At 36.7% G+C, this 11,306-nt stretch overlaps 1 protein-coding gene across 3 annotated transcripts; it reads right to left on the bottom strand.

Moving 5' to 3' along the window:
• Positions 1-2,637: 2,637 nt before the first annotated feature.
• LOC107623057 (Leucine-rich repeat protein kinase family protein) lies at positions 2,638-6,909 on the bottom strand. Of its 3 annotated transcripts, none has more exons than XM_016325190.3 (3): positions 6,474-6,909; positions 4,728-6,244; positions 2,638-4,382 (listed from the first exon to the last, which is right to left on the bottom strand). In XM_016325190.3, exons 2-3 carry the CDS (start codon positions 6,209-6,211, stop codon positions 2,933-2,935), a joined length of 2,934 nt encoding a protein of 977 aa, XP_016180676.1. In that variant the 5' UTR covers positions 6,212-6,244; positions 6,474-6,909; the 3' UTR covers positions 2,638-2,932. The 3 variants fall into 3 exon arrangements, with proteins under 3 accessions (XP_016180676.1, XP_088365468.1, XP_016180675.1); XM_088509342.1 differs by having other exon boundaries at positions 4,728-6,274; positions 6,474-6,876; XM_016325189.3 differs by having other exon boundaries at positions 4,728-6,895.
• Between the last annotated feature and the right edge of the window lie 4,397 nt (positions 6,910-11,306).

Raw genomic sequence — 11,306 nt, 5'->3', positions numbered from 1 at the left:
TTTTTTCGTGGTTTTTCTATCTAATCCCTTAAAGGTACTGATTCAGATTTCTAATTGACAATTTCTTTAAAGGAAAAGAAAATATTGAATATATTAAAAAATAATTAAAAAATTCACTTTCAGATATTAATCAATATCTTTGAAGTATTAGCAGTTAGTAAGATTCTGAAAAAAAAATGTAAGAAGAAAATTCAATTTTTTTATTTCATTAGTGACAATACTACTAATACACAGGATTGACTCAAGTTTACATAATAAGGTAAATTTGTTTGAGATGCACGTTGAGATATATTGATTTAGATTCTCGAAATAGTGGAATAAGGAGAAATGGTCCATGACTCCATGTGGTTAATAGAGGACAATGAGAAAGCCAATGAATTAGGTTAACTTTGGGCCCAACACCCTTCGTTCATATATTAATTTACAGCAAGCACCATCCTACAGTATAGGGACAACTCACTGAGCGCTTCCCTCCATATTTTGGCCTTTTTATGTTTGGAGGGGAAGAAAATTGGAATAAAATATGCTCTAGAAGCTTAGATAACTGTGTAAATGATTCTTATTATCTTTTATTTTTAATAAGCACAACTATTATATCATGCTATTATTAATCAATGCAAATTATCAATAATTTTAATAAAAAATAAAATGTTGTTACGAGTCCCAATTGGCCTGATTACAAGAAAAGAACAAAACCAAGGGTTAAATTTGGATCGAGGAATGAGAACTGACATTTCTTTTTCTTTGTGAAGACAATATAAAAGGTATTGGATTTAGCGCGGTCAAGTACTGACCAAGATTCCATCAAATAATAAAGCTAGAACTTTGGCTTCGATGGAAAAATTCAAATTGCTAAAATATAAAATTTAACCTCCTACTGTATGTACTATTACAGTGAGGTAAAATCTATAATAAGCTCGAAAGGAAACTGAGTTTCAGCATAAAGGAATGAAGAAATTTTCCATATAAAAGCATTAGCACATGATATAGTTATATCCACACACAAAAATAGTTAAACGAAAAAAAAAAAGAGAGAAAATGAAAAGCCTAAAAGGCAGGAACATGGGCAGCAAGCAATATATAATAATCGGAGTACTGCTGTCTACCGTGACTGTGAGTCTATAATAAATTAATAATTATAATTAATAACGAAAAAGAGAGCTTCTATTCCGACAGCATCATATCATGTAATATTATATAATCTCATAACAGAGATTCACTATTTGCCAGCATGATATCAAGGCATGCGCTCTCATATGTATGGAAGCCTTTTCTTCCCATCCCCATTATTATATGAAATCATTATTATTAGATTTTAAATAATTTCCCAAAAGTGGGTGCAAAGATTCTCTGGAGCCCCATGGCTCTTACATCCACTTTTGACTTTGTACAAGTTGGCATTTTCTTCTAATTACACCTACACATTTTTTTATGAGTGAATGAATGGAAGCATCCTAATCTTATCGGTCAAATTCATTTTTCATTTTTTGCCTAACAGCCAGACCATTCCAGCTACGAAATCAGTGCTTGACCAATTGAAGGGGCAAAACAATGTCAAGTTAGAGAAAATGTTTTGTTGGTTCAACTTTGCCATGACTAGGGGTGTGCATGGCCCGACCCGGTCCCGAACACTTTAGGGGCTAATTTGATATGATTTTATTGGGTCTAGGACCGGGTATGAGTCTCAAAAGTAGACCCGGTCATTATTTCGGGTCGGATCCGGGCCATAGCTCGAGTCACCCGAAATCGGCCCGGTGGCCCGGTCATCATACACAATTAATATTTTGTGTTATTAGTGATGGATGATGGCTATTATTATGTGAAATTTAAGTATTGTAAACCTTAATATTTTGTGTTATTAGTCATTATGTATAAGACTATAAGTTAATGTTTTATGTTTAAAATGCATAAGACTTTAGACTAATGCATAATCTTGTTTTATTTGTATTGATTTAAATAATTGGTGTTATTAGACAATATTAGTATTGATTATGGTTATACTTTAATTTTAGAGAAGAGTTAGTTCTATTATATTTTTCTAAGTGAATTTTATCATGTCAAATAATGGTTGGAATCTTAGAAATTTGGATATTTTTACATGCTAACTTACAAGAAGGTATCAAGGTAATATAATGTTAACGGCTCGGTTTTCACCCGATTTTTACCCGGTATAATCGTGGCCCGAAAGTGTATAGGTTTCATTGGGTCTAGGGTCGGGTTCGGGTCTAACAAATAAGCCCGGTATATTTTTCGGGCCGGGTCTGGATCGCATCAAACCCGATTTCACCCGGTCCATGCACACCCCTAGCCATCACATAAAGGATCATGTTGGAGCCCGCTAGTTCTAGTGTTGAAGTTGAACTCAATTAATGCACCTCCTAGATTATATGGATATCAAAAATTTCAAGTGCCTCAACCCCAAAAACTAAAACTCCATTATTAATTGACAGAGTTAGATCCATCATGTAGCATATCAAATTCACAATAATGTTAAATGTGTCCCGATTCTACCTTCTTTCATACGCCTCATAAGAAGAGCATGACAATATCATCATTCCCCCAAGTTTAGGGAAAAGCTTTCGGTACAACGAATGAGACACCAATAAGCAGACAAACTAAAATATGAAATATGAGTAATTGAGCAACAATTTCCAAAGGGTTTTTTCATCATCAAATGGGGCCCAAAATGGAACCCGGTGAAAAGGAATCCGGCATCCTAGTTGTAGCATACAGAGAAGAGAAATCTTGAAACAGACTAGAAGAAAAAAAACCCCAACAAGAACAAGAAATTGTAAATCAAAAGATAACATTTTTTTTTTTCTTTTCCAACAATTAATTTCTCTCAATAAATAAAACCGGATTCTTCGTCGCCGGATAACCCGCCATCCATGCTCATCATTGTAATGAAGAATGCAAGTTAAACTCATGGGATTCATACCAACTCCTCTTGTTCTTCGGAGGGGCACCTTATCAGCTCCAGTATGCTAACAACCTCTCCCATATCAGGCCTATTGGATGGCACTTGTGAGGTACATATTAAGCCTAACTTCATCACCGGAATCGCTTCCTCTGCTGGGAACTTCCCTTGTAGCCTTTCGTCGATGCATTCCTCCACCCTGCCTTCTTCCAATGTGCCTCTCACCATGTCACAGAGTACCACCACATCATCCTCCATGTATTCAACGGGCCTCTTCCCTGTAACAACCTCCAAGACCAAGACTCCAAACCCGTAAATATCACATTTTTCGGTAATTTTCACTGTCTTGCAGGCAAACTCGGGTGCCATGTAGCCAAGGGCGCTTTGAATTTTGCTACTCAGAACATACCTGTCAAGCATTGGTAGCAGCCTTGCTAGACCAAAATCCCCTACTTTTGGTTCGCCGTAGCTGTCAAGAAGGACATTGGTAGACTTAATGTTATAGTGAATAATGTTTGAGTTGTGCAAGTGAGCTAAGGCCTTTGCTGTCCCAAGAATCACATTGAACCTCTCATTCCATGAGAGGAAGTTTCCACCCGATCCTTCATGGAGATGCTTGTAGAGACTGCCACCTGAGACATACTCAGATATAAGGAGCTGCAGTGATGGAGTCCAATAATAACCTTCTAATTCCACTAGATTTTGGTGTCTGACTTTTCCTAATTTCTTCACTTCTCTTTCAAAATCTTCTTGGGACTTGACAAGGCTGGATACAGTGAGTTTCTTTATGGCGACCGATCGTCCATCTTTAAGAACTGTCTGGTATACAGCTCCGAACCCTCCACGTCCAAGCTCACAATCCTTATTAAGCAAGGCATGTGCTCCAGAGCTGAAATCAGGCTCGCCTGAAAACATGACAAGTTTGCCAGAGTTGGCATCTGTAGTTGGGGAATGGCTGAATTCATCCCCAGCAGAAAATGTGAGGGTGGCTGGAGATCGAGACTCAGTGGCCCGAACACGGAGATTCAGAACAGTGATGCCAATTACACCAACTATAATGACAGCAGCTGCACCAATGGCAATGAGTGCAGAAATGCTGAGAATGATTCTCTTGTGTCCCATAGTTGGTGGTAGTGTACCCGAGCCAGAGTCAGTGGAAGTGTTGGGATTTAGAACAATAGGCTTGGGCATGACAGCAGGGCATGATCTGTTCACAGCAGAGCCACAAAGGGATGGATTCCCGGAAACAGAGTAAGGCGAAATGGTGTTGAAGAAACCACCTGCTGGCAGTTCTCCTTGTAGATTGTTGTGAGATAAATTGAAGGAAACTAGATTGGGAAGGTTGGCCAATTGCTTAGGAAGGGTTCCAGTAAGGTTGTTAAATGAGAAGTCAACAGTTTGTAGGTTGGTTAATTTTGCGACTGCTGCAGGTATCAAACCACTCAGTCTGTTCTGCGCCAGGATCCTACACAATGAACCATAAATAAAGGGAAGGAATAAAAAAGAAGGCAAAATTGAGGATTAGAGCCAAAAACAGAAAAAGAATGTAGGATCTTACTGGATGATTTTTTTACAAATATTAATCAGGAAAATATAGGCATAATGGTCAGGCAATAATATGGCAAAAACGACAAAGTTGCATATCAGATTCAATCAAATAGACATTTTTTGAAGCAAATCCATATATCGAAAGAAACCTAAACAAAATCAACTAAATGGGCCAACCAAAACTACCAACTGGAAATATACGAACCAAGACTTCACTTGCTACAATGAAACATGTATTAAGGGTAAAGGAAAGAGAGCTTACAAAGTTGATAAAGAAGAGCAGTTCTCAATGGAAGTTGGTATTTTCCCAACTAAAAAATTATTTTCCAATCTCAGCTCCTTCAAGGACATGGCTCCAGCTATTTCCCAAGGTATGCTTCCATTTAGATGATTCTCACTCAGGTCAAGACTAGACAACATTTTCAATTCACCAATTACAGCAGGTATAGGACCTCTAAGGGAGTTTTGTGATAAATTCAGAAACTGCAAGCTGCTTAAACCTCCAATAGCAGATGGAATCTCACCAGAAAATGTGTTATCAGAAAAATCCAAAACTTTAAGACTTTGAACTGCAACTTCAGCCAAGGAAAACAAAGAAGTTTTCAAGCCACCTCGCGCCTTGTTTTCAGATACCAGAACATTCTCCAAATCTGACTTGAAGATCCAAGATGGAAGAGCACCAGAGATCGAATTATGGCTAACATCCAAGGCCAATAGGCTAGTGCAATTTGCCATAGACTCAGGCGGGTTATTAGTGAAACTGTTACCAGACAAATTCAACATCTTCAATGACTGAAGAGTTCCAACAGAATTCGGCACCTGACCAGAAAACCTATTCCGCGAGAGGTCTAATGTCTCAAGGCCTATCATCTCTCCAATCCACTCAGGAACCTCTCCTGAGAGAGCATTCCCACGCAAACCAAGGTAACTACACAATTTTAGATCCTTCAAATCCCCCGGCAGGGTACCGGAAAGCGAATTCTCACCAAAATCAACAGATCTCAAGAGCAAGCAGCTTCCAAAACCTTCCGGAATCTTTCCTGAAATCTGATTGTTTGCTAGGCTTATGCTCCTCAAATTCTTTAAAGCATCAACCCCTTTTGGAATCTCACCCTCCAACAAGTTCCCAGACAAATCAAGAGACCTGAGACCACTCAAACTCCAAACCCCAGCAGGAACAGAACCTGAAAACTGGTTAGAAGACATATCAATGGAAGCAACAGCAGAACAAGAGCCCAAACTAGAAGGAACCTTCCCAGAGAACCTGTTCCTGGCCAAGGAAACAGCCCTTAGGGACCCACATTGTCGGAAAAAATCATCAGGAACTTCTCCTGAGAGATTGTTATCACTCAAATCAATGACTCTAAGATTTTCAATGTGAGCAATGTTGGCGCTTATTCCACCAGTGAGGTTGTTCTTGGCGAGTGAAAGCTTCCTTAAGAACTGCAACCTCAACAAACCTCGACCAATCTTCCCAGAAAGAGAGAAGCCATCAAGGTTGAGCTCAATGACCCTGTTGGATCTAGGATTACACCTCACCCCAACCCAACCACCACCACACGCGTTATCATCGTCTTCGTTCCAAGATGAAAGCTTTCCCTTGGGATCTTGTATGTCAGCTTTGAACACAATCAATCCCAACACGTCGTCGTTCAGAGACGGACTCACGGCGGCCACCGACACCGCCAGAAGAAAACCCGAGAAGAAGAAGCGGAGAAGCACCCTCATGTTTGAAACTGCTCGCATTTTCAGACACTAAAGACCCATGTGAAAACAAAGCTGGGAAAAAGAAATGAAGAGGTTCAAAGTCTGCGAATTTGGAAAATGAAAACAGAACTCAACTTCAGAGTAAGCTCATTCCCAAAATGGGTTAAGAGAAAGAAAAAAAATTGTTTCTTTTTATATAGATATACAACGGCTAGATTTGAAAACCAGCAGAATGAGTCAAAGAATACAGTGTGGAAGAAGACGAAACAGCGGCATTAGCAGAAAGGAAGAAGAAACGTACACAGTAACAGAGATACCAAAAGTAGCCACAAAGTTCAAGAGCTTAAACAAAGTGAAGTGTACTCAAACCCTAGAAAACCACTCTCTGCTAACAAGGCAAGGATCTGGAGGCTAAATAGGAAGTTCAAAAGCGAACCGAAGCCGAAAAAAGGTTGAAGAAGATCACCGACGAGAGCTTGTAGTAGAAGACTCGATCCAGAAATGGTTTTAGGAGAATGTGGAACGCGTAAGCTTTGATTTCTTCGCCGAAAATAGTAACCGAATGGTGCTTACCGAAACATAGAGAAAATGGATCGGCGAAATTGCCGGTGCGAGTTGCCGGAAGTTTATCGCCGGAGAAGAATCGGAAGCGTGTCTGTTTCTCACTTTTTCTCTCTTGCTTGCTTTCACTTTCTTCTCTCTGTTTTAAGAGGTCACAAAAAGAAAGTGAGGGAAATAATATTCAGTTTTTATCAACGGAAAAATGGTCCCATTGGTAGATGAAGAAAATTAATAAGAATATGCCACGTGGCAAGCACAATGCTCATTGTGGGCCCTACGTGTCAGACACGTCCTCAGACTTCAGTTATGCTTTTGACGTGGATGGCTTACCTGGCATCCTCCATTCCCAAATTGCCCCTCGTTCAGAAAATAGTCAAAAAACAATGGACGTATGATTACTAATCAAGCTGTGTATTAAAATTTAAAACAGGGTTAAGTAAAATTAACGTATGATTACTAATGATTTCAACAGAGAAATCGGAAATCCTTTGGTGAAGAACGGAGATATTTCTTTGTTTTTTTCCTTTACCGTTCACAATAATTTTAACTTTCTAGTTATTTCACTTATTTGTAAAATGCCCGTGCACCTGATTGTATATTTGTACTAGTGTAAAACCTGCATTATGTGTAGATCAAATGTTAATTCATTGTAAAAATTTTGATATTTTTGTATTGTTATTAATAGTTATTATTTTTAATTTTAAAAGGTTCTTTATATATAGAAATTTATTATAGAGTGTATAAGATTATTCTGTCATTTATTTTTTAGTTGAATAATTTAGTTATTTTTTTAGTTTATAATAACAAATTTCACTTAAATATAAAAGCTATTATATTTGTGTATTTAGATAAATATTGTTACATATTGTAAATGTTATACAACTTCAAAAAATTAAAATTTTAATAAAAATAATTTATATTATAATCACAAGAATAACGAATACTAATTAAATGACTTTTAGTTATATTATTAGACTCCTAATATATAATTTGCGCACTGCATGTGAGTCATGTATTTATGTACTTATGTATAGTTTGTTTATAAAATAATTAATATATATTTTTTAAAAGAATTAATTTACTTAGGTCTAATTTGGATAAATAGTTTAATTAAAGTTTTTTTTGACAAAATAGTTTAAATAATAAATGACTATATTAAAAGTAACTTATATAATACTGTTGATATATCTGAAAATAATTATTTATCATAGATACTAGATGTTAAAATCCATCTTGATTCAATGGATCTTGGAGATACCATTAAGGCTGAAAATAATACATCCCAGAAGGATATAGCCAAAGCCATAATTTTCCTTCGTCGTCATCTTGACGTATGATTGAAAAATGAATATCCCACATTAAAATATCCTACAGAGCTGTGGAAAGACCTTGAAGAAAGGTATAATCATCAAAAGACGGTGATACTTCCTCAAGCCCGATATGTTAGAGAAAACTTTCTCGATCTTTCATGTCTCGAATGTGCTCCTGCAGCAGCAGTATCGAGAAAAAGAAATTAAAAATATTCTGAGTTAATTTCTTGTCTTCTTGTTGCTAAACGCAACAATGAGCTACTTTTGAGAAATTATGAAGCGCACCCTGCTGGCGCTGCCCCATTTTCTTAAACAAATGCGGCAAATTATAACCCAGAAGAGGTAAATGGCAAGATTTTGATAACAAGAAAAATTATGTAAGGAAAAGAAATTATGTTCATAAGAAAGGATCTCACCAGAAGTGGGATAAAGAAAGAAACACTGGACAAAGTAAATCAATTGAGGATAAATGCTTCCGTTGTGGTGGAAAGGGCCATTGGTCACGTACATGTCGTATCCCAAGGCACCTTGTTGATCTTTATTAAGCATCCTTGAAAAAGGATGACAAAGAAAAGGAAACAAATTTTGTTTTAAATTATGAAAATTCCACCACTCATTATGATGTATCTAATTTCTTTGAGGATCTTGAAGGAAATATTGGCCATTTGATCAATGATGGAATAGTTTAATATGTGTGTTTGTTAAGTATTCATGTGAATAATTTTTACTGTGCATATACTTTTGCTCATTTTATTATTATTATTATTATTATTATTATTATTATTATTATTATTATTATTATTATTATTATTTGTTTTTGAAGAAAAATGGCAAGGACATATTGTGAAGATATTTGCCTTGCAGATAGTGCAAGTTCACACACTATTCTTAAAAGTAATATATATTTTACCCATCTTATGTCAAAAGAAAAGTATGTTAATACTATTATTGACTCGGGCAATGTGATAGAAGGCTCCAGAAGAGCTATAATTTTGTTTCCTGAAGGAACAAAATTTGTAATAAATAATGCACTATTATCTACCAAGTCTCTGAGGAACTTGTTGAGTTTCAAAGATATTCGCCGAAATGGATATCATATTGAAACAATGAATGAGGGAAATCATGAGTATTTATGTATCACAACTCATGATTTAAATAAAAAGGTTATATTAGAAAAGTTACCCTCAGTTTCATCTGGGTTGTATTATACCAAAATTAGTGCAATTGAATCACATGCCATTGTAAACCAGAAATTTACTAGCCCAAATGAATTCATAACTTGGCATGATAGATTGGGTCATCCGGGAACAACCATGATGAGGAGAATTATTGAAAACTCCCATGGACATTCACTAAAGAACCAGAAAATTCTTAAAACTAGTGAATTTTGTTGTGCTGCATGTTCTCAAGGGAAGTTAATTTTAAGGCCATCACCAGTAAAGATTGGATTTGAGTCCCCTGAATTCCTAGAAAGGATTCAAAGTGATATATGTGGACCTATTCATCCACCATGTGGATCTTTTATATATTTTATGGTCTTGATAGACGCATCTTCGAAATGGTCACATGTGTGCTTATTGTCTTCTTGCAACCTGGCGTTTGCGAGATTACTGGCTCAAATCATTCGATTAAAAGCACAATTTCTAGAAAATCCAATCAAAGTAATTTGTCTTGATAATACTGGTGAATTTACTTCCCAAGCTTTTGATGCTTATTGTATGGCTAATGGAATAAGTGTTGAACATCCAATAGCTTATGTTCACACACAAAATTGGTTAGTAGAATCACTTATTAAACGCCTCCAATTGATTGCTAGACCCTTACTTATGAGAACAAATCTCCCAACTTCGGTTTGGGGGCATGCTATTTTACATGTCGCAACACTTATTCGTTTGAGGCCAACGAGTTACCATAAGTTCTCTCCTATGCAATTAGCTTTTGGCCAGCAGCCAAATGTTTCCCATTTAAGAATATTTGGGTGTGCAATATATGTTCCCATTGCACCACCTAATCGCACCAAAATGGGACCCCAAAGAAAATTAGAAATATATGTTGGATATGATTCTCCCTCTATAGTAAGGTATCTTGAGATAAAAACGGGAGATGTATTTAAAGTCCGGTTTGCGGATTGTCATTTCGATGAATCAAAATTTTCAACATTAGGGGGAGAGAATAAGCTTCCTAAAAATAAACTTAATTGGAATGCATCATCGTTGATGCATTTAGATCCTCGTTCAGGGCAATGTGAACTAGAAGTTTAAAAGATTATACATTTGCAAAGAATAGCAAATGAATTGCCTGATGCATTTTTCGATACAAAGAGGATAACCAAATCTTATATACCAGCGAAAAATGCCCCAATTCGAATTGATGTCCCAGTAGGACAAGTAGCCACTGAAGCAAATTCACGCCAGAAGCGTGGCAAGGCAGAAAATGTCCCAATTCGAATTGATGTCCCAATAGGACAAATAGCCACTGAAGCAAATACATGCCAGAAGCGTGGCAAGCCTGTCGGTTCCAAAGATAAAAATCCTCGAAAGAGAAAAGAGGTAAATAATATTCCTGTTGAAAAAGACACAGTAAAGACACCTGCAGTTGTCCAAAATTCTGATATAATTTTAACGCCAAAAGACGTTCAGGTACCTGAAAATTGTGAAAATGACGAGATCTCGATAAATTATGTCTTTACAGGAGAGAAATGGGACCGAAATAAGACAATTGTCAATGAAATATTTGTATATAATGTGGCATTAAATATCATGCATGAAAGTAAGGATCTTGATCCAAGATCAGTCGAAGAATGTCGACAAAGAAATGATTGGCCAAAATGGGAAGAAGCCATGAAGGCTGAATTAGACTCACTTGCAAAATGTGAAGTCTTTGGACCTGTAGTCCATACACCTGAAGATGTAAAATCTGTTGGATACCGATGGGTATTTGTGAGAAAACGAAATGAGAAAAATGAAGTTGTGCGCTATAAAGCCCGACTTATGGCACAAGGTTTTTCACAAAGGCCCGATATAGATTATGAAGAAACGTATTCCCCTGTAGTGGATGCGATAATATTGCGTTATTTGGTCAGTTTATCTGCATATTATAAATTACATATGCATTTAATGGATGTGGTAACAGCCTACTTATACGGCTCATTAGATCGGGATATCTATATGAAAGTCCCTGAATGACTAAAGATATCTAAACCATCCAGTGAATATTCGCAAGGGTTATACTCAGTTAAATTGCAAAGATCTTTATACGGTCTA

Source organism: Arachis ipaensis, chromosome B10 (assembly GCF_059453495.1).
Source record: "Arachis ipaensis isolate K30076 ecotype BB chromosome B10, ASM5945349v1, whole genome shotgun sequence".
NCBI classification, from domain to species: domain Eukaryota; kingdom Viridiplantae; phylum Streptophyta; class Magnoliopsida; order Fabales; family Fabaceae; genus Arachis; species Arachis ipaensis.
This window is presented reverse-complemented; position numbering and strand designations above follow the sequence as displayed.